The sequence below is a fragment of the Natator depressus genome, chromosome 7, assembly GCF_965152275.1.
Source record: "Natator depressus isolate rNatDep1 chromosome 7, rNatDep2.hap1, whole genome shotgun sequence".
In the NCBI taxonomy this organism is placed as follows: Eukaryota; Metazoa; Chordata; order Testudines; family Cheloniidae; genus Natator; species Natator depressus.
The window spans coordinates 60,939,249-60,963,547 of record NC_134240.1 but is presented as its reverse complement, the minus strand read 5'-3'; the positions used below and the strand labels follow the sequence as shown (position 1 = coordinate 60,963,547).

The 24,299-nt window shown below is 41.4% G+C and overlaps 1 protein-coding gene across 5 annotated transcripts in view; it reads right to left on the bottom strand.

The window, feature by feature from the left end:
- The window catches only part of ADK (adenosine kinase), a 568,464-nt gene that overhangs the window by 481,974 nt on the left and 62,191 nt on the right, over positions 1-24,299 (bottom strand). For all 5 annotated transcript variants that reach the window (XM_074958637.1, XM_074958633.1, XM_074958635.1 and 2 more), the window contains one exon: positions 17,145-17,198. In XM_074958637.1, coding sequence (XP_074814738.1) covers positions 17,145-17,198 — 54 coding nt within the window. The remainder of the gene's footprint in view (positions 1-17,144; positions 17,199-24,299) is intronic.

The following is a 24,299-nucleotide window of genomic DNA, read 5'->3' as shown; positions in this document are numbered from 1 at the left end:
CCCCCACCCATCCCTTAGGATGCAAAGTACCACCAATTCCATTTGGGTAGAAGACAGAAAACTCTTATGTCACAAAGGTTAAAGGCCACTGCCTGGGATCTGGCAACCCATAGCAACATCTGGGTGTTGATTTGCAACCAAGATAATAATAATCCACCACCACCACCTCCACCCAAAGGGAACATAGGTTTTGCATCTTCACTTACAACTGACACTTTAAAAAAAAAATAGTAGCAGGGCTGCATCATCTGCAAAACCAACAGCTTGGAAGGTAAGGTGGGTACAAACATTTGAGCACAGTCAGATAACATAGCAAGAACTGAAGCTCTTTGAGGCAGGGACAGCCTCAGAGCTAAATAAACTCCATTACTCAGGTGACAAACTGTTTGGGAAGTGCATATAACACAGGTAGCACAGTTTCATGGGAAGTCTATTTAAGAGTAGCAGAAGTTTGGAAGCTAACAGAAAAGACAAATAGGATATTCTTAATTTGAACAAGTGTTTTTCCAAAAAAATAAATTAATTACAAGCATCAAGATGAGCAGGGTTGTGTTGCACTGGACCAGCCTGTCACAATGATCCATGAGAGTTCCTCCACTGAGCAGGGTCAGATATGAACAGATAGTTGAGGCACTGGAGAACACCTCATTTCCACAGCAAGAGCAGAGTACTTTATTCATCTGTTAAAGCCAATGGCTTATAAATCTGAACCTTGGGAGCTCCAGCCCTACCTCACGATATCACCATAGAGCCAAGAGTAGGGTTCTGTTGTGGCTGATGGCTGGGGGGGGGGGGGGGGGAGAAATCACAATTTTTGTACTGAAAAATTAATAAGTTAAATATTAAGCAATGCCCTCAATTGTTTACAAAGCATGTCTTTTATCTGGTACACTGGTACAGCAAATAGTAAAAGCAGGAACTTTATCTCATTGCTGTTTTTAAAATCTCAATGTACTGAAGTCTAAATTTTGACCCCAACTATTTGGCACTGTTACTCGCACAGTAACAACTTATCTGTAATAAACTACTGTGCAACTCACATTTTAAAAGGGCAGGAGAAGGTGAAGGCTTTAGTATAAAGTTTGAACTATTTCAAAAAGAAAAGTTTACATTAAATGTTAAGTTTGGTCAAGATATATTACACAAATAAAAGTTGTGTACACAGTACAATGTGTACTGACCAGAATAAACGTGTGTTTATGTAGACACAATATTGCCTTTCAGCTTGGGCTTAACCCCTTAGAATGGTGGCATTTTCCACACCTCCAGACTAACAACTTCAAAAGATGTACTTCCGCTGTATTCGGTGGGTACTGTGGGTTAAACACATCTAAAATGTCCTTACATGTTCTGTCATCACAGCTAATGTCCTACATGTAAATGACTTTGATTAGTATATTAGGTTAACTGCTGCTGCCTATCTTTTGCCTGCAGCACTACTAGATTTAATGTCTGAGGTATATTACCATGACATACAAATAAATTTAATGCCCTTTTTAAATCCTCGGCAAAAACACTTCAACTATTTTAAAATAAAACATTTGTTACATTTTTTGTTAAAGCTCTCAGTACACTTCAGGCACTATACAAATAATAGTTTCCATTTGAACTCAACTAGTTCACTATAAGAACACTTATTTTTGAAGCCTGAAGTCTGTGGCCTTCTTGAAGAATATCCAAGCCTGTAACATTGAACTTAAGTGACAGGTAGAGCTATCAACTTGGCAAGGATAGTTACTTTAATTTGTATGCAGATACATTGTTTAACACTTTAAAATGTTGTAAGGTTTTGAGTGATAAGGAAGATGGTAAATTCTGTGAAAGAACTGAACTTGCGGAGGGGGGGAGAGGTTGAATATTCATAACTCTATTTTAGTGAAAGATATAAACAATACCCACCTGCTGAAGTGAAGAAACAGACTGACAGAGCCAGAAGAGTACCCAAAAGTTACCTACTGCAGGACAGGCCCAACAAAAAAAAAAAAAAAAAAAAAAAAAAAAAACACACAACAGAACGCCACTAGCCATCACCTTCAGCCCCCAACTAAAACCTCTCCAACGCATCATCAAGGATCAACAGCTTATCCTGAAGGACGACCCAGCACTCTCACAGATCTTGGGAGACAGGCCAGTTCTTGCTTACAGACAGCCCCCCAACCTGAAGCAAATACTCGCCAACAACCACACAACAGAACCACTAACCCAGGAACTTATCCTTGCAACAAAGCCCGTTGCCAGCTGTGTCCACATATCTATTCAGGGGATACCTTCATAGGGCCTAATCACATCAGCCACACTATCAGAGGCTCATTCACCTGCACATCTACCAGTGTGACATGTGCCATCATGTGCCAGCAATGCCCCTCTGCCATGTACATTGGCCAGACTGGACAGTCTCTATGTAAAAGAATAAATGGACACAAATCAGACGTCAAGGATTATACACCATTAAATTAGGCCTGAATAAAGACTGGGAGTGGATATGTCATTACACAAAGTAAAACTATTTCCCCATGTTTATTTTTCCCCCCGACTGTGCCTCGGACGTTCTTGTAAATTGCTGGAAATGGCCCACCTTGATTATCAATACAAAAGGTTCACCCCCCCCCCCGCCCCCCCATACAGACTTACACTACTCTGAAACCTGTCATAGTAATATGAGGGAAGGAGGGCCCTGAGCAGCAGAGAGAAAGGACAGCTGAAAGAGAATAATTATCAGGCAAGATCTGAAAACAGATTAAGTGGATGAGGTGAGAACAGCCACATGTTGGAGAAGACTTTTGTGCCAGTGGAAGAAACCTGTGATGGAACAAAGGCGGCCAGTTGTGAAAGAGATGGAAAAAGCACCAAGGATCATGAGATAGAATTACTTCACACTATGAAGCATTTTTAAAAAAACAAAAAGGGAAATTTGTAACTAAAACCTGAAGTTAACAGGGTGATCTTATGCTTTTTTTAATACATAAGATGGCAATAAGCACAATTCTGTACATACATAGACAAAAGCTGAAACATTTCCCCCCTCCCTGTTGTGCTGTTCTTTGTTTTTCCTCACATTATTACTATTTATGATTAACACGATTCTAAGAAAGTGAGTGTGATTCTAAGTACTCCTCAATGCCAACTGTCAAAGGTGTCACTGTTCTGTAACAGCAACTCCTATCAGGCCTGACAAATTCATTACACCCAATATACTGTTTTCATAGCATTTACCCAAAAAGGGTCATAGGTGGTGTCTAATGGAAGCTTACATCATACTGATCCTTAGTCCTTGAGTGATATACATATGGGTGACATTTAAAAAGGTTTATGTATGTTCTGAAAATAGGCTTTAGAACAGGGGCAGGTAAACTTTTGGGCCCAAGGGCCACATCTGGATATGGAAATTGTATGTTGGGCCATGAATGCTCACCAAATTAGGGGTTGGTGTGCGGTAGGGTGTGAGGGCTCCGACTGGGGGTGCAGGCTGTGGGGTGGGGTGGGGGGCCAGAAATGAAGAGTTCAGGGTGCTGGAGGGGGCTCCGGGCTGGGGTGTGGGTGGGAGTGTGGGGTCTGGGGTGTGGGAGGGTGGGACCGAGGGGTTCAGAGTGTGGGAGGCAGGATCAGAGCTGGGGCAGGGGGTTGGGGCACTGGAGAGGGTCCAAGAGTGCAGGCTCTGGGCGACGCTTACCTCAAGCAGCTCCCAGAAGCAGTGACATGTCCCTCCTCTGGCTCCTATGGGGCGACATGGCCAGGCAGCTCTGCACACTGCCCCGTCCACAGGCAACGCCCCTGCAGCTCCCATTGGCTGCAGTTGTCGGCCAATGGGAGCTGCAGGGGTGGTGCTTTCAGAGTCCCCTGGCTGCCCCTACACATAGGAGATGGGGAGAGGACAGGATGCTGCTTCCAGGAGCCGCGCGGAGCCATGGCACACGTGGAGCGGGGCAAACCGCAGACCCTGCTCCCTGGCAGGAGCTCGAGGGTCGGATTAAAACATCTGAAGGGCCGGATGCAGCCCCCAGGCCGTAGTTTGCCCACCTCTGCTTTAGAATCTGTGTTTCAAGCAGGGTTAGCAAGCTGGTTTTGCCAGACCAAAGGGTGTGACATCACCTGCCTCAGTACATATGTAAATTAAGCTTTGTAAAGTAAACACAAACGAAACCCCATTTATATGTGAAAGTCAACAGGAAAATCAGGTGGACGGTGAGGGCAGGGAAGTGAAACAAACAGGAGTATGGGGGATGACACTTCACAGCCAGCACCCCAGGAAAGAAACCAAGGTGTCATCCTGACTCTGGGGACAAAAAACAGTCGACTTTGGAATGTAAGGACCACCCCGCTTCATCCTGCATTGTGGGGGTAACTGGGCTCTGCTGTTATACTCATGAAAACAGGATCTAAACCAACCTTGGATGAAATGCTGCAAGAAAGTGCTTAGGTGAAAAACTGCTTTAGACAAGGTTAGCCTGTTAGAGTTAGGTTTTAGTCTAGTAGAAGCATTATATTTTTGTTTTATTTGTAACCTGTTGTACTTATTTCTCTTGCTCACCATCTTCTAAATCTTTACCTTAGTTAATAAACTTACACTTGTTTTCACTATGAATAGATTACACTGCCATGCTGCTATATTGGAGTGTATATTCAGTTGACTCAAGCTGGTATGCGTATACTATTGCCTTGGGAGTAGCGAACAAGGCAATTACCGTGGGTGTCCAGTAACAGGGACTGGACACTATAGGGGGATAGTTCTGAGAAGTTCAGGGACTGAGGCACCTGAAAGGCATAAGTAAGGGCTGGCAGAGGCCAGAGAGTGCTTGAGTGGCTGAAGGGCGGCAGCGTCACAAAGCAGATATCCAGTGACCACAAAACAGACTCGCTTTTGCTGGAGGCAGGAAGATACACGGTCACTCACAGTGTTGGACACTGGAAGGAAGCGTCATCATGTAAGGTTATAGTGAAGTTAAGATGTATGGATACCATTGTACACTATTTTGTGAATATGTTTCTTCCCTCACTACACTGATTCTGACTTTGTCAACAATTCAATCAGAGAAAGGATACCAAAGCCTGAAGAGGGCTCCTGCACCCTCAAAGCTACACGTAATTCAGCAACTCATGTGAAATGGTGAAGAATTTCAGTTTAACACTCCCTGTTTGGAAGAATGTTTTGTTAATATTCCTACAAGTTCCTTTCAAGCAATATCAGATTGAATCAAATGCTCTACCCACCATTGAGAAGGCATCAACAGATCTTTAATGCACTCAGAAAAAGATTAAGAACAGCAAGGTTTCAAGCATTTTCAAAATTTATTTCGTAAGAGGATGAGAAAAATTTGCCTCACTAATCAATAAAGATATGATCAAATAGATTTTAAAAGAGAAAAACCTTCAGGTATGAGCCAAGGGAGATACACCCCATGCTATATACCCACAACTATCAAGGAATTCCACTGTAACACAAAGCAGGCCTATTAAAAGCAGTGGGTGGTTTCAAGTAATTGATATGTAAGTTTCTGGGATGGTTTCAGAAAGGTATTATATACCTTTTGAAATGTTACATTAATGTTTACAACCTGTCAGAAAATAATTTCATTCATATCTTAAACTCCAGGCAAAATGTGTACACATTTGCCTGTACGTGTTATTGCCCTAATATGGATGTGCCTGTAACTAAAATTTTGGCATTGTTAAAACCATCACATTACTATTTTATAGACTGCATTTGGTAATGAATTGGTAAAATGTCCTCTCTCCTGAAAGGAATTTTTTTTTTTCTGAATAGTTTCACCAACACCGCAAAATTAAATTTCATCAGAGTTTATTTACCTCCAACTCCAACAACCTTCCAATTTAAAATGACAACATCACAATCTTTTACCAAGAAGAGTCAACGCGAAGTACTGGTCAATTAAACATGTTCTTAATTTTTATAGCTTTAAAAAAAACAACACAAAAAAAACTGTAGATGTTTTTCTTCTCTGTTTTTACGTTCCAGCTTCTCCAGACCACCTTCTCTCTAGACAGAATAGCAGACTATCGTTGTCCAATAAGAGATGTTTGTAGTCATGTCATTTGTACTCAAGCCTTTCTATTATTAGGATGGAAGACCAACAAATTCCATAGCATGTTCACCAAGGAATGTTGCCACATGGCTGGCAATTATGTGGCCGCCACAAGCTCTGTAGCATGATAACAGTGCCACTGAGGGACATAAACTGATTATCCAGCCAGACAACATTAAGGACCTACCTAAAGATTGATATGGGTGGCACTCAATCTGCCAGGGTGCTATGTCCTTTTGGATTTACCATGAGGAGGATGGAGCAGTCTCTCTTGTTCTCTCACCCTGCCTCAGTGAATTTTATCAGGCCCTGCAGTAGTCTTAATGCCACTACACAGAATGTTAGTTTGACAAAATTTGTTCAGAAACCAGTATCTTACCATCTTACATAGTGCCGCCCCTCCCCTCAAAAAAACAAAACAACCACCACAGAAAAACTTGGAGGGGAGAAGAGGAATTTATTTATGTAGTACCCTTTATGTCTGAAGTTACTAGAACAATCTATCCTCTCTCAGTCTAGCAACCTTCATATACTATTAGAATATTTAAAATTAGCCTCCCTCTCAGTTTATAGGGTTCCTCCCACTCAACATTTAAAACATTCCTTTGAACTTACACAGACATCAATTATGTGCAACATTTCTTTACATACATTTGGGCAGCATAAAGATCTTTGGCATGTTAATGGGTTTTTAGGGATTTCTTGACTGTCTTTTCCTGACTTGTCAGACAATAAGCCAGTCGCTCCATTTTTTGTCCGTAAATTGACGTTTCACATCACGCTCAATAATACCAATCTATAAAGAATGCATTTCTCTATTCATAGTAACTACTCCATCTGACACAGCTTTGCTAAGAACTAAATTAAGTGGTAAAAAAGTAGGCTTGCTTACTTAAGTAAAACATTAAGTCTTCTGAATAAGCTTGCAGAATACATGCGTCTCCACTCAGTGCGGTCCAATGGACAGGACACTGGACAGGCAATCAGGAGACCTGCATTTTATTCTTGGCTCTGCCACAGTTGTACTGCTTAACCTTGGCAAGCCACTTGACCTCTGTGGTTCAGTTTCCCCATCTATAAAACAGGAATACCATCAACCCCGCTGGGTTCTTATAAAGAGTTTTGAGATTTATGGTTGAAAACCACCTAAGAGCTCATCATTTTAACATTTATATTTTTTAAACCCTATGCAAACACAACTAATTCTCACAATATTCTGTGAAGCAGATACTAGTTTACTATTCAAATTCAACATACAACAGCTTTCAGTATGCAACTTTATCTTGTTTATATAGGTACTACGTTGTTGAACAGTTTTAAAAAACTAAGCATCTGTAAACTATTTTAATATGGTTTAGCCTCCTGCTTTCTTCTTAAAATTTAAATATTCTTCTGACCAACCACAAAAGATAACAGTGTGTTATGAACGTCAATGTTTATATATAATTAGAATTCCAGGGTGGAGGCTGTTCTTGAGACTTGAAAGGATCTGCAGCAGATTAAATAAACGTGTTATCTTATGCATCATGTTTAAGGCTATGATTTAGGCCTGGAGGCCACGGATTCTGTGACTTTACCAGATAAATGTGATTTCTTCGGCTTCAGCTGTCAGGGACTGAAGCCAGGGCTGGAGGAGGGACTGTGCACTCCTGCCCTGCAACTGGGGCCAGAACCAGGATCCTGCGGCTTGCGGTGGGGACCGCAGTGGAGGCCATGCGCCCCTACTCCACAGCTTCCACCGGGGGCTGCAGCTGTGGCCGCAGCAGGGGCCATGTGCCCCCTTCGCCGTTTCCCATGGCCATGTGCCCCTCCCCCGAGCCGGGGCTTGGTGCACCCCTGTCCTGCGGCTGCGGACAGCTTTGGAGAAGGGGCTGTGCACCCCCCCATGGCTGTGCCCTGTCAGTCTCCCTCCCCCCACCAAGCTCTGCCCCTGGTTATTTTTAGTGAAGTCACCGACAGGACAGGGTCCTGTGAATTTTTGTTTATTGCCACTGACCTCTCAGTGACTTTTACTAAAAACAACAGAGACAAAATCTTAGCCTTAATCATGTTTAAAGGGAAAAACAGTACTTGCCCTCTTCAGTCCAAAACAAAATAACAAAAACAAAAAAGGCCCTCCATGAACTGTACACTTCATGCAATAAAAACATTTTTATTTTTTTAAAACACAGCAAAAATGTTGTACACCAATACTGAAATCATAACCTAGTAATCCCGCAAAGTGGGATTCTGGCCAGAAAAAAATGACAGTTTAACTGGATGAAAGTTTGCATAAATATAAGTTGGTGAGCAACACAGAAAGGGGGTGTGTAGTACTCTGCCAAGAGGCCTGGAAGTAGGCTTTCTGTCAGCACTCCTGAAATATATACACCACTCTTTTGAACCCAAATGTGAACAAACTTATTAATAGGTCAAATTTACAGTGAGAATTAATCAGAATAATAGAACTGGAAGGGACCTCGAGAGGTCATCTAGTCCAGCCCCCTAAACTTATGGCAGGACTAAGTATTATCTAGGCCATGCCTGACAGGTGTTTGTCTAATCTGCTTTTAGGACATTTCACAACCTCCCTAGCAATTTATTCCAGTGCTTAACTACCATGACAGATAGGAAGTTTTCCCTCATGTCCAACCTAAACTGCCCTTGCTGCAATTTAAGTGCACTGTTTCTTGTCCTATCTCAGAGGTTAAGGAGAACATTTTTTCCTCTCTCCTCCTTATAACAACTTTTAAATGCAGCTGAAAACTGTTATATCCCCTCTCAGTCTTCTCTTCTCCACAGTAAACAAACCCACATTTTTCAATCTTCCCTCATAGGTCATATTTTCTAGACCTTTAATCATTTTTGTTGCTCTTCTTTGGACTTTGTCCACATCTTTCCTGAAATGTGATGCCCAGAACTGGACACAGCACTCCAGTGGAGGCCTAATCAGTGCAGAATAGAGCAGAATTACTACTTCCCATGTATTGCTTAAAACTCTTCTGCTTATACATCCCAGAATGATGTTTGATTTTTTTGCAGTGTTGCACTGTTGACTCATACTTAGCTTATGATCCACTATAATCCTTCCAGATCCCTTTCTGCAGTACTCTTTCCTAGGGAGTCATTTCCCATTTTGTATGTGTGTAACTGATTATTCCTTCCTAAATGGAATACTTTGCATTTGTCCTCACTGAATTTCATCCTATTTATTTCAGACCATTTCTGGTCCAGATCATTTTGAATTTTAATCCTATCCTCCAAAGCACTTGCAACCACTACCAGTGTATCATCTTCCGCAAACTTTATAAATGTATTCTCTATGCCATTATCTAAATCATTGATGAAGATACTGGACAGAACCGGACCCAGAACTGATCCCTGTGGGGAACCCACTCGATATGCCCTTCCACCTTGACTGTAAATCACTGATAACTACTCTCTGGGAATGGTTTTCAACCAGTTACGCACCAACTTATAGTAGCTCCATCTAGCTTGTATTTCCCTAGTTTGTTTCTGAGAAGGTCAAGAAAGAGTATCAAAAGCCTTACTAAAGTCAAGATATGCCACATCTACCGCTTCCCCCCATCTACAAGGCTTGTTACCCTATCAAAGAAAGTGGTTAGGTTGGTTTAACATGATTTGTTCTTGACAAATCCATGCAGACTATTACTTATCACATTATCCTTTAAGTGTTTGCAAACTGATTGCTTATTTATTTGCTCCATTATCTTTCTGGTTACTGAAGTTAAGCTGACTGGTCTGTAATTCGCTGGGTTGTACTTATTCCCCTTTTCATAGATTGGCACTATATTTGCCCTCTTTCAGTCTTCTGGAATCTCTCCGGTCTTCCATGACTTTTCAAAGATAATCGCTAATGGCTCAGATATCTCCTCAGTCAGCTCCTTGAGTGTTCTAGGATGCATTTTATCAGGCTCTGGTGACTTGAAGACATCTAACTTGTCTAAGTAATTTTTAAATTGTTCTCTCTCTATTTTAGCCTCATATCTACCTCATTTTCACTGGCATTCACTATATTAGACGTCCAATCGCTAGTAACCTTTCTGATGAAAACAAAAAAACAAAAAAATGTCATTTAGCACTTCTAAGATTTCAACATTTTCTGTTACTGTTGTCGTCCCCTCCGCCCCCACCATTGAATAACGGGCCTTCCCTGTTCTTGGTCTTCCTCTTGCTTCTAATGTATTTGTAGATTGTTTTATTATTACCGTTTATGTCTCTAGATAGTTTAATCTCATTTTGTGCCTTGGCCTTTCTTATTTTGTCCCTACATACTTGTGTTATTTGTTTATCATTCATCCTTTGTCATTTGACCTAGATTCCATTTTTTATAGGACTCTTTTTTTTATTTTTAGATCATTGAAGATCTCCTGGTTAAGACAGGGTGGTCTCTTGCCATACTTCCTATCTTTCTTACACAGTGGGATAGTTTGCTCTTGTGCCCTTAATAATGTCTCTTTGAAAAACTGCAAACTGTCTTCAATCGTTTTTCCCCTTAGACTTGCTTCCCATGGGATCTTCGCTTCCAACTCCTTCAATTTGCTGAAGTCTGCCTTCTTGAAATCAATTGTCTTTATTTTGCTGTTTTCCCTCCTCTGATTCCTTAGAATCCTGAACTCTACCATTTAATGATCACTTTCACCCAAGCCTTCCTCTTTCAATTCTCAACCAGTTCCTTCCTATTTGTCAAAAAAACAAATCTAGCACAGCCTCTTCTCTAGGAGCTTTCTCCACCTTCTGAAATAAAAAACTGTCTCCAATACATTCCGAGAACTTGCGGGATAATCTGTGCCCTGCCATATTATTTTCCCTACAGATGTCTCGGTAGTTGAAGTCCCCCATCAACACCAAGTCCTGTGCTTTGGATGATTTTGTTAGTTGTTTAAAAAAACCCTCATCCACCTCTTTCTTCTTGGTTGGTGGTCCATAGTAGACCCCCTACCATGACATCATCATTTTTTTTTGCCCCTTTTATCCTTACCCAGAGAGACTTTCAACAAGTCTGTCTTCTATTTCCATCTCAACCTCAGTCCAAGTGTATACATTTTAATATATAATGCAGCACCTCCTCCCTTTCTTCCCTGCCTGTCTTATGAAGACTGTACCCTTCTATACCAATATTCCAGTCGTGTGTTATCCCACCAAGTCTCTGTGATGCATGCTATGTCATAGTTGTGTTTATTAACTAGCATCTTAAGTTCTTCCTGCTTAATCCCCATACTTCTCGCATTAGTATACAGACATCTCAGATACTGATTTAATATTACATTTAAAATCCAGAAACTCTTGTTTTAGACTGAGAGGAAACATTGTCTGGAAATAAGCATTTTCTTGTATGGCTTCAAATTCACTTTTACATATGTATCAACTCTAATGGACTTGCAGTGAATAAAAAGAGTGGGTATATACAACAAACTCTGGTTATTAGAGACTGTTTGCCCAATAACGTCTCAGGCCCTGGCATCTTGTCTCTTATGTCCTTCATACACTTTCCTCCCACAAGATGTCTCATTCTTGCTAACAAGGATTTAAGTAACTGAGTATACCAAAGCTGCAGCTAATAATTTTTTACTGACATTATTTATACTGGGAAAGTGACCAAATCACTATGAAAGCCGTGTTTTGTATATAGCAGGATATTTCTTGTAAGGTTGTCTTCAACCCTTCTATTTCTTCCCCTTTGTTCTCTGTCAGCTGGACAAACTTGGGAGAGAACTCAGGATTTTAGGTTCAGAGCAGCAAGGGATTGTGCCTTTACCTATGAGTATTGACAGAAGTCTGCCAGATTTTCCATTTAGATCTCAATTATTCTGATGACCAACATTATTTTTGGTCCTCTGCCTTTATCAGATTGAATATCCTGATGCTTTCCCACAATCATGACCCAATATTACTCACTAACTCCTTTTCTTGTGAGCAAAGAAACAGAGTATCACTGCACGTCCTCACATACTTAAGCAGGGGCATAGATGCTTCAACAATAAATCTCACCTATCCAAGAGTTTTGAGCAGTATGCAAGGATTTACCCTTTTCCATTTGCATATATCTCAGATTATCCCCAATTCCCTGCATATGGACCACCAAGCCAACTTCATGGGTTTTGAAAAGACGTTTCTTCATTACTGGGAACTGCAGTCTTATAAAGGCAGCTTTAGTTAATTATTTTTATCATCTTTCAAAGGTAAATGTTGTGTTTCAGTAAAACTAAAAGGCTTTCCAAGGAACCTGAGAATTCTAAGTCTGGTCATTAAGACTTCCTCCCTCTCCATGGTTCAAAAACACTTACAAAGTGTTCTCATTCGTACATTTAAATTTTAAGGTAGCCAATTGGGAATAAACTCCAGAATGGCTCTGCTTTTCTAAGGACATTGAGCCTTAGGCTGTCTCTTCACTGTCACTTTCAGCGCTAAAACTTTTATCATTCAGGGGTGTGAAAAAACACACCCTGAGTGACAAAAGTTTTGGCACTGAAAAGCACCAGTGTAGACAGCTCGTTATCACCAGAAGCCACACTCCTGGTGATAAAGCTACCATCATTCGTTAGGGGTGGGTTTGTTTGTTTTTTAAAAATCGCCAGGAGAGCTCTTTTCCGGTGATGAAGCGCGTCTACACTGCCCATGTCACAGCGCTGCCACAGCCGCGCTGTAACGTGGGTAGTGTAGACATACCCTTAGAGTCCCGTCCTCTCCTTTTACTTCCCAAACTTAACGTCCCTTTACAACCCCACCTTCCATTGACCTAAGTTTGATAATTACAGCCAAACCTCCAAAAACAGACAGCAGTTCTTTAACGCTGCTTTATAGCTTTTAAAGGCAGTGAACACTGACTAGCAGATCCTAATCCCTTTTTAGTTGCCCTACATTTCTTACAAATTCCCCTTAGGATAAAATTTTCCATCCCTGGTCACAGCACAAATGTTTTTTCTTTTTCTTCTAAGTTGGAGCTGAATCCGTTCAGACATTTTTGAGTTACTCAAGCATGAAGACAAAATTTGCACTCATAAAATCTCCAAGGGCTTAAGCTAGAATTTTCAGACTTGGGCTGTTCCCTGGCAAAGGAAGGGAAAACAATTAGTTTGAAGAAAATTTTTAGCATGTTGTGATGTTATTGACAGAATCTGTAACCGTATAGATCGCTGTTGCAACCACTGTGACATATTTACAGCAAATATTGTATAAAGGTTGTTGTGTAAGGGGTCTATGAAGACGTTATGGTTTGCTGGTTATGATTATGCTGTCTATATGTGCGTATCATTTTTGTAGTTGAAGTTATGAATATTGGCTCTATAATGTCTGTATTTCAAATGTATGCTATGCTTCTGGGTGACACCCCAGACAAGTTGGTGTCAGCTCTGCCTATCCTGCTTGATGGCCCATTAAGGGCCATCAGATATACAACTGACCCATTGACAGAAGGCAGACACACCTTGTGACTCAGCAAGGCATGCAGGGACATGCCTATGGACAGAACTCTGAGGTTTTTCCATGCCAAGCGATGGACAGCTTGTCTTTGGAACAAAGAAAGACAGACCACATGGCAAGAAAATAGAAAAAGCTGCTGCAGCTCCTCTATCTTGTCTTCAATCCTGCTTCATACCTCTGGAGGGACTTTGCTACAAACAGAAGCTCTACACAAAGGACTGATGACCCATCCCAGTTGTGGATGTACTCCAGAGACTTGATTTGAACCTGCAGTTTATTCCATCACGGCTACAAGCCTGAACTAAGAACTTTGCCATTACTGTATGTAATTGATTCCATTTAACCAATTCTAGCTCTCATCTGTATCTTTTTCCTTTTATGAATAAACCTTTAGATTTTAGATTCTAAAGGATTGGCAACAGTGTGATTTGTGGTTAAGATCTGATTTGTATATTGACCTGGGTCTGGGGCTTGGTCCTTTGGGATCGAGAGAACCTTTTTTCTTTTAGTGGGGCATTGGCGTTCATAACCGTTTGCCCCCATAACGAGTGGCACTGGTGGTGATACTGGGAAACTGGAGTGTCTAAGGGAATTGCTTGTGTGACTTGTGGTTAGCCAGTGGGGTAAAACCAAAGTCTTCTCTGCTTGGCTGGTTTGGTTTGCCTTGGTGTGCAAAAGAACACCTGCCTCGGGCTGTAATTGCCCTGCTTTAAGCAATTTGTCCTGAACTGGCACTCTCAGTTGGGTCCCGCCAGAACCAGCATCGTTACACGTGTCAACGCAGAATTTTATGCACATGCAGCTTAGAATCCTGGGTGCACACAGAATTATTTTAAGCTTTAGGCTATGTTAAGGGATGTGATACCTGTAGATATTTTTAAATGATATATGAAGTTACTATTATTGCAATATTAAGGTTGAGAAAGCAGGCATGCAAAGATCAAAAAATTCAGAAACTTAGCCATTCTGCATAGTTTCTGTTGACATTTTAACAACATTATTTATATTCCAGAAGCACATTAGTACCATCTACATATGGGAAAGATTCAGTACCTGCACTAATGTTAAATGTAAACTTTTCATATTACTGTTTATATTTAGCCATGGGGGGGAAAAATCGATGTTATTCTGGATGCAAAAGGATTCTCCTCCTTATATTAAGTCCTCTTTTCTATGGTTTGGGTAGGTAGCAACAACTACAAATTTATATCTAGATTTGATAGCCAGCACACTGCCTCAGTAGTGAGCTGGTGAATGTCCTTCAGGCCCCTGACAAAAGAATGAAGGGGACACTCAGCCATGAAGTCCTCCATCGTTTGTGCCTGGTGACCAGTCAGTCACATACAGGTGTTTGCCTCATTTTCCATTTAAAGAGGGTTTGTCCACATCTCCTATGAGACGTCCTGAAGCAATTCAATCTGTACCAGTCTTTCTGACATAAATCAAAACCCGGTGGTTCCTTGGCAGGGTCAATGACAAGCTGTTTGTTTTGAGCGGTCGAAACATTCCATATGTTTACTTATATTAAGTGATTCATATGACTGAAGGTGTGACCTTAAGAGCCCCTTTATGCCAACTTGCAAAGGGCACATCTAACATGGCATCAAAATATTTAGACAAACCATGTCTTGTAAGCTATCATGTAATAATCAGTGACATGCTGGTCATAAATATCATGTGATGTATATAAAGAAGGTATATAAAGAGGTACATACATGTGATGGAAGTATGTTCCCAATATATGTTTTGGAAGCAGTTGATAAACAAGGCTGCCATAAACAATGGACTGTGGATTTGACTGTTTGCATGGCTTGATTACAGGCACAGGACAACTGAAGTATATTTACATCTTAAGGTAAACAAAGTGATTGGCTGAATCAAAATAGCAAATTGACCAGATGATGAGGAAGACAGCATGGCATCTACACACCAGCAGAGGATAACAACTGTCTGAGGTACATATTTCAAAGGAATATATTTCAAAGGTTTATTGACTATACAAAGCAGAGGAGAGAACCCCTTTGTTATCCATCACTTCAGGGACAAAGGGGCCAGAGCTCTTGAAATCTGTGGAAGGTGGATCCTTCAACTATGTGAGCTCAGGACACAGAGAACTGACTGTAGGTGAGAAATTGCCTGATACCAGGTTTATAATCTGTTACATTTTAGACACTAGAAAGCATGCTTTGTTTTATTTGCTACCATTTCTGTTTCTATTATTTCTGCTTAGTATCACTTAAATGTGCTGTTATATAAGAGTACAGTATGAGTCTTCAATTGAGCCAAGAGGCCATCTCTTTGGAGACCATGGATTTAGTTAATTTCTTTCAGTGTCCAGTGAGAAGGACTGGACACTGCGGGGCGGGTGGGGGGACACTCAGGAGCTGGAGTTCACTGTTACCTGCAAGGCAAGGTTTAGACTGGCAGTGTCCTGAGGAGTTTGCTGGTGAGGTGGCCAGACGACCGTGGAAGGGAGCTATCACACAATTGTAGCTCCAGCAAAGCTCTCTCTTACGGAGGTGAAGAAGTAACATTGGGGCTTATAGTTCTGGACTCCCTGAGGAGAGCATCACAGAAGATATATGCTGATTTACAGAGGAAGTATCCTTAAGAGGCTTTTCAAGAAGTTCCACTGATGGCTCTAGAGTTTCCTCTAGGTTTCTCACATACTGCTTTGAGATTTATTTGGAACCATTATCTGGATTTCAAGCTTTTAAAAAAATATTCATGTTTTTGTTATAACATTTGATTAAAATATCTATTGCCAGTTGTGCTGCAAGACAATGAATTAATAACTATGTAGATAAAGAAAATCTTCCACAGGTTAGTTCATAAGTTCTCATTGTACATGTAAAAAGAGTAATGAAGTCAGCTCAGCTAAAATAGGCAACATTTCAAGATCACAGAAATTAGGAAGCTGACAATAAGTAACAGCATGCAAAAGCACTGTGCAGTATTATCAGTTTAAATAAAAGGACATTATCTGAAATAGTTGTTTTTTTCAGTTTGCAGCAGATATGAATAATGATTTCATATCAAAAACACTGCTTGTGGACATTCACTAATTATGTCATCATTACTAGAGCTTAGTGCAAGTTACCACAATCAGCAGGGGAGGTGCGGGATGGGGGTGTATTTCCCCATAAGTTTGCTTACGGTATGTCATCAGTAGCTACATTATGGTATTCTTCAACCATGTAGCTACTGATGACAGTAAAGTAACACACAGCAGCAGATACTACTGAACTCTGAGGGCTTGTCTATATGGAACAGCAACGTGCACTACGGGAGATGTGATTTCTAAAGCTCAGTGACATGTTGCGCAATCACTGGTCTTTGCAGGCCCTGGCAGTGAACACTACAGGTCCGCTGCACTTTAATGCAGTACTGTATGTTAAAATGCTCAAGGAAGTGTTTATGTAGACCGTGGTGGTGTGTACTGATGAATCAAAGTGCAATACATCAGTGTGCTTTAGAAATCATACACCCCCATAGGGTGCTTTACCCCACCATGTAGACAAGCCTTAAGGGGAAAAAAAACAAACATTGTCTTGAAAAACAGCAAACATTTTCTTACAGTAACTGTTTCAAACCTTTTTTAAAAAGGGTAGGAGGAGGAGCAAATTCATATGCACATAATCGTGTCTGTCAGCCTAAATACAAGAGTATATAAAAACTTACAGTTCTTTATGTTTGTCCTCTGCCAAGATTTGGTCATTTGGCTTCAGCCCATACCTTAAAGGGGGTGGGATGGGGGGAGGGGGGAAAAAAACAGGAGAAAAAAAGTTACTTTAGTTCTTAAACAAAAAATTTGTTTTCAGTTTACATTTGAAAAGTAGACAATCTTAAAATCTTTGTCTACTGAAAGGCATTTCACGTATTTTAAAACCAGAGAGCAATACCTGTTAAAAGAGACAGCATTTTAGAGTTAACATAGCTAACATCACAAAGCCTTCATCTTGCATGACAAGAAATAAAGACCGCCAACAAATAATTCCCATGGATATTGTGAGGTGTCAAGAGAAACAAACTGTACAGAAGTTTTGAGAACCCACAGCAATTAAAAGCTTCAGGAGGGAAGTGGAGGCAGATGTGAAAAAAAAGTACCAGCATGTAAATTCAGGCTGATTTAAGTGTTACATTACTTCATGCTTTTCTGGGGAAGGGAAGCTCCAACTGATCTGCATACATCATGACCATAAACCCTGGAATTCTTCATGCTAAAATATGCAGTATGTATTTATATCCAGAAGGATTCCATGGTACTTTGTTTCGTTCATAAATCCATAGAACTAGAGGCTAGAGGGGACCATTATATTATATGGTATGATCTCCTTTATCTCAGAGGTCATTACATTTCACCTACTTACCTCTGTATTGAACCCAATCTTATTGTTAAACTGAACAGATTGAGCTCTCGTCTGTTGCTCTAAAGCATTTTCTCCAGACCTTGAATCATTTGTGGCAATTTCCTACACCCCAACATCCTTTTTTAAGATATTGACACGAGAACTGGACGCAGTGTTGTAGTATCAGTCTAACCAATGCCAGATACAGAGGTAAAAATCACAGTCCTATTCCTATACCCTCATTTATACATTCAAGGATTTTACTGGGCCTTTTTGCTACAGCATTGCACTGGGAGTGCATGTTTAGTTCTTTATCAACTATATCCCCTAAATCTTCTTCAGAGTCACTAATTTCCATGAGATAGCACCCCCACTCTGTAGCAATGGCTTGCATTCCTTATGCCTAGATTAATAGCCTTCCTTTTGGCTGTATTACAATGCATTTCATCTGAATGGACCCAGTGTACCAAGCAATACAGATCACCTCTGTATGGCTGCCGCCATCCTCATCATTATTTACCACTCTGCCAATCTTCATGCCATCTACCAATTTTATCAGCAGTGACTTTATATTTATTTCCACATCAGTCAAAATGTTGACTAGCATCAAGCCTACCACTGATCCCTGTGGAACTCCACTAATAACAGCCCCATTTGATGATGATTCCCCATTAGCAACTACTTTTTGAGATCCATTAGCCAGTTTTAAATCCATGTAACATGTATTTTATTGATATTGCACAGTGATTTTTTAAAATTAGAATATCATGCAATACTAACTTAAAATGCCTTACAAATATCTAACGTGTACCTATTTCAACTAAACTTGTAATGTCAAAGAATGAAATCAGGTTTGTTTGACAAGACCTATTTTCCATGTTGACCAGCATTAATTATATTCCTAACCTTAATACTTTACCTACTGTGCAATACATTCCATATATAGGGATCACCTCATCCACCACTGAAATGGAACCTTGTCAGAGGTATAATACAATAGCCATGCTTCACCAATAGCTCCACATAACTTTTCAGATAAGACATGAAAAAGGAACTTCTTCACTTCACACTAAAGGAGGAATTATGTACAGTAAACAGAATTTGTCCAGGACACTGGAACTAAACAGTCAGGAAATACATCACGGGATCTTTAATGACTGAAGGAGGGACATAACTAGTCTGGCTTTGGGCCTTCCCACCACCACAGTTTCCTTTCCATCATGCAAACAAAACATTCCATCTGGTGTTTTCACAATCCTGCTCCCCTGGGCTTAGTTTGTCCTTTCAATTTATAAATGGGCTTTAGCCGCCTCTCTCAGCTCAGAAGTCTTTCAATTCTTCTATCAGGTTTTCCCCTTCCTTATAGGTCTCCCTCCAGGCTCACACTCCTTTGCATCCCTTTTAGGATATCTCTACACAGAGCACCAATGTGCACTACAGGGGTGAGATTTCATAAGTGCACTTACTAACTGGTCCGTGTAGACCCTGCTGGTGTGTATTAGAAGTTCCTTAGTGCTCTTTAAGGTAGCACTGTTTCAAACAGCACTACATTAAAGTGCACCAGCCGGGTCTACACGCACCAATTAACATGCAACACATGAATGCTGTACACATTAGAAATCATTCCCATTCTGTACATTACCCCACCATGTAGACATGCCCTCAGAATTGGGCTTTTCACCCCATAAGTGTCTGCTCCTTACATGTCTATCTCCCCAAGGCCTTTTGCCTGGGAGCCTTGGAGAGTTTCACCTCCTCTCCTCCCTGCAAGCTCCCTCCTCAAACTAACTCAGGCTGCACTTACTTTCCCCAGAAGGGTTGTGCTGAGTCAAGGCTTCCATTGTATAACCCATGGACTCACTCTCTACACCTAGGAAGGTAGGCTACATCTAGCAAAAGTAAGGCTGAACTCCAACCCTCTTAAAGGGCAAACACTAAAGCTGTCAATAGCAGCTAATGTATGCGATTAACACAAAACAAATGAAATAGATTAAAAAAATAGTTGTGATTAATCACAGTTTCAATCATACTGTCAATAGAATTTAAATAAAATTAAATAAAACGTAAATTTATTATAAACATTTTGGATGTTTTTCTACATTTTCAAATATATTGATTTCAATTACAACAGAATACAAAGTGTACAGTGCTCACTTTATATTATTTTTGATTACAAATATTTGCACTGTAAAAACAAAAGAATAGTATTTTAATTCACCTCATACAAGTACTGTAGTGCAATCTCTATCATTACAGTGCAACTTACAATCAAAGATTTATTTTTTGTTACATAACTGCAGTAAAAACAAAACAATGTAAAACTTTAGAGCCTACAAGCTCACTCAGTCCTACTTCTTGTTCAGCCAATCACTAAGACAAACACGTCTGTTTACATTTACAAGGAGATAATGCTGCCCCCTTTTTATTTACAGTGTCACCTGGAAGTAAGAACAGGTGTTCGCACAGCACTGTTGTAGCCAGTGCTGCAAGGTATTTACATGCCATTTACGTAAACATTCGAATTCTCCTTCATGCGTCAACTTGTAGTCTCATTGGTTGTAAGCCTCAACTGAAAAATAGCACCGCAAGCAGCATTTACACCTTGACAAAAAGGAGGTGTTGACAGGGTACCAACTCTGATTAGTGCAATGTTTAGTACATGCAATATGTTGTACTATTGGCTATGATACATGCTTTAACCATATTTTGGACTGCTGACCCCGATCAACGATGGTGGTACATTAAGGTACAGTTGCTCATTTCAAATAGTAATTATATGCTAATCTGGGATAGTAGAACAGAATTACTTTGATAGCCTGCATCACTGATCAGGGTATGCGGTCCATAATAGGGTTCCAGCAACAAAATATGGACACATACAGCTGTTTTGCGCTGCAAGCCTGGGAGGGAGGGAAAAGCCGAGCGGCGGCACGGTTGGGGGAGGCTGCAGTGTTGCAGAGGAGGTGAGTTGGGGTGGGGAGCAGTTCCTCTACCCTCCTCCATTACTTCCTGTGCTCTCCTCCCCTCGCTCACCTCCGCTCCACCTGCTCCCTGAAGGCGCTGCCTCTCCCTCGCTTGAGAGGGACGGGGGAGAAGCAGAGCGGCGGCGTGTTCAGGGGAGCAGGCAGAGCAGAGGTGAGCTAGGGTGGAGGGTTGTGGGGGTGTCTAAATATAAAGGGAAGGGTAAACCTCTTTAAAATCTCTCCTGGCCAGAGGAAAAATCCTCTCACCTGTAAAGGGTTAAGAAGCTAAAGGTAACCTCGCTGGCACCTGACCAAAATGACCAATGAGGAGACAAGATACTTTCAAAAGCTGGGAGGAGGGAGAGAAACAAAGGGTCTGTGTCTGTCGGTATGCTGCTTTGCCGGGGATAGAACAGGAATGAAGTCTTAGAACTTTTAGTAAGTAATCTAGCTAGGTATGCGTTAGATTATGATTTCTTTAAACGGCTGAGAAAAGAATTGTGCTGAATAGAATGACTATTTCTGTCTGTGTGTCTTTTTTTGTAACTTAAGGTTTTGCCTAGAGGGATTCTCTATGTTTTGAATCTAATTACCCTGTAAGGTACCTACCATCCTGATTTTACAGGGGTGATTCCTTTACTCCTATTTACTTCTATTTCTATTAAAAGTCGTCTTTAAGAAAACTGAATGCTTTTTCATTGCTCTCAGATCCAAGGGTTTGGGTCTGTGGTCACCTATGCAAATTGGTGAGGATTTTTACCAAACCTTTCCCAGGAAGTGGGGTGCAAGGGTTGGGAGGATTTTGGGGGGAAAGACGTGTCCAAACTACGTTTCCCAGTAAACCCAGTTAGAGTTTGGTGGTGGCAGTGGTTATTCCAAGGACAAAAGATAAAATTAATTTGTACCTTGGGGAAATTTTAACCTAAGCTGGTAAAAGTAAGCTTAGGAGGTTTTCATGCAGGTCCCCACATCTGTACCCTAGAGTTCAGAGTAGGGGAGGAACCTTGACAGGGGGGAAGCGGTTGGGAAGGGGGGCACGAAAAAAAAGCAGGGGCAGCCAAAAATTTTTTTGCTTAGGGCAGCAAAAATCCTAGAGCAGGCCCAGGTGGGAGAAGGGGTTCGGTGCTAGAGGGGGGTACATGGAGCAGCACCATTGGGGGGCCCCGCGTCTGCGCTGCAGCTGGTACCTGCACTGCGCAGCCATCCGGGCAGCCACTCCGGGGCCCCGCGCACAGAGGCCGATCCGATGCCGCCTCGCTCAGCAGCTGCAGCCGAGCTCCATGCTGCTTCCTGCCCAGCCCAGGAAGCGCGACCAGCTGCGTTGGGCAGGGAGATCAGACACCATGTGACTGGGCACCGCGTAGGGCCGGGGAGCCAGGCCCCTGGCAGCAGCAGCTTTCTCTGCCCCAGGAGCCGGGCAGGGCCGGCTGGTGCCATGGCTGGGGGCTGCCTTGGGCGTGCTGGGGCGAGCCCCCTGCCCAGTCTCTCCCGCTCCTGTGCTGTGGGGCTGTCCAGCCTCCAACACTCAGGGGCGCTCACATTCCGCGGTGGGGAGTCAGGCAGATGGCAGCCTTTGCCTGCAGGGAGCCGCCGCCCCACATGCCGGGAGCAACCCCACTGATGCAAGGGCTGCAGGACTCCTGCGCCACCAGCAGGCACCTGGGATGGAGAACGGGCCTGGGGAGGGCTGGGGGGCAGGACAGAGCCTGGGGGTGCAAGATGGAGCCGGGGGGGGGGGGTTAGGGGGCAGGACAGAGGCACATCCCTTAAATCAGAACTTTTTATAGGGAACCGGTTGTTAAGATTTTGGCAGCCCATCAGTGCTTTCCATCATATGTTTTTACAGTTTTACTACCTACTGTCACAGGCATTCCACCCACTGTAAAAATGAGCATATGAAAATAGGCCAACAATCAAGTGTTCCATTTCCTATAGGAGCCAATTCCTCCCAATTTGCCATTCTTAACATGGTGAGAAAAAGTGTCTTAACTGTAACAGTTATCAATTTATGCTCTGAAGCTTGGGAGTCTTGGATCGTAACCTAGATAGTTAAACCGCAAGTGTTATTCAGATAAGATGTGATCTATTTTTTAGAATCATTTGTTTTAAGATCCTTCAACTGAACATTATATAAGACTAGTTCAAATTTGAATTGTTTTGCCCTTTGATATTAAGCGTTTTCTTATTGTTAATCAAGGAAAAGTTAAAAAAAAAAAGTCACTGGTCTGGCCTTCACCTTACTCCACTGAATTAGAGAATTAACTCCAGGTTAGCATCAAGCCCAGATCTATTCCATGAACCAGAATTTCCTGAAAAACTGGTAAGAAAACATAACTGCCCTAAGGCCCAAGATACATAAGTGTCATTTGGAGATATGGGCCAATAGATAAAAACTGAGTTTAGCAGAATATCTAGTAAAAAGGATTTCCCCGTTCATGACTTCCTGTGAATTGCATTAATGAGATTAAACAAAAAGTTGTGTTACCCTGGATATATACAGCATATGAAGCCAGTGTAGAGATCAAAGTTAAAAATTTTATATATCCCCAAAGCAGGGTGCGCACGTGATTAAGTCTAAATGTCCATCATTGAAATTGCACAGAAGTAGAAAAAGTTGTATAAAAACTAAAATTTAATTTATAATTTCAGAAAAAAGGGATCATGAAGAAATAAGGTGCTGAAGAGAACAAGTCCTATTAGTGCAAGTTTTTAAAAAAAACAAACTATTAGTTTATAACGTGAACTAGACAAAAAGCTATGAATGAAAGAAGAAATGTGTATATTGCAACCATGCAGTCATTTTCCCCCTTGTTTGATGTTCATATGGATGTGAACATGTTACATACAGACTCTCCTGCTATAGCTGACCAAGCCAGTTCCACATTATACATACTGGCACAGGGGGCTTTGTTGAAAAATACTAACTACTACACTGTCTGGCAATTATAATAAGTAAGGATACAATTTGGTCACGGAGGTCATGCATTCTGTGACTTTAACAGACCTCTGATTTCTTGGTCTCCAGCTCTCAGCCCCAGGCGGTGGGGCTCCAGCTTTGGCTTCAGCGCCACTGTGACCATACCCTGAATCTGTCTGTATTTCCCTCGTGGCTGTTCTGTGAATTTTGCTTAATTTTACCGTGACAAAATTGTATCTATAATAAGCAGCATATCAACTACATTACTGAAACTGATTTTAAAATGGTGTGAGAAAGGGGCACATTTCTCAGACAGAGTTTCTTCCATCTTAGTTAAAAAAAAAAAAAAAAAACCTCGAGGTGCTGTGAAAGTCGCTTTTTGAGGATGCCCTATGAGAAACCTAGAGCAGTAGTTAGTACAGTGAAGTAAGTTGTACTGATGAGCATACGAGTTAATGGTATAATATTTCTAAAGAAGTGCTGTACTGTGCTAGGCTCTACTTCAATCATTAAAAAGGGGCCTTTTAGAATGTAACTTTGCACATGCACCTCTGCAGAAACTCTCATTAAAGTCCCTGAGCAACCCAAATAATTTCCACAAACAGCT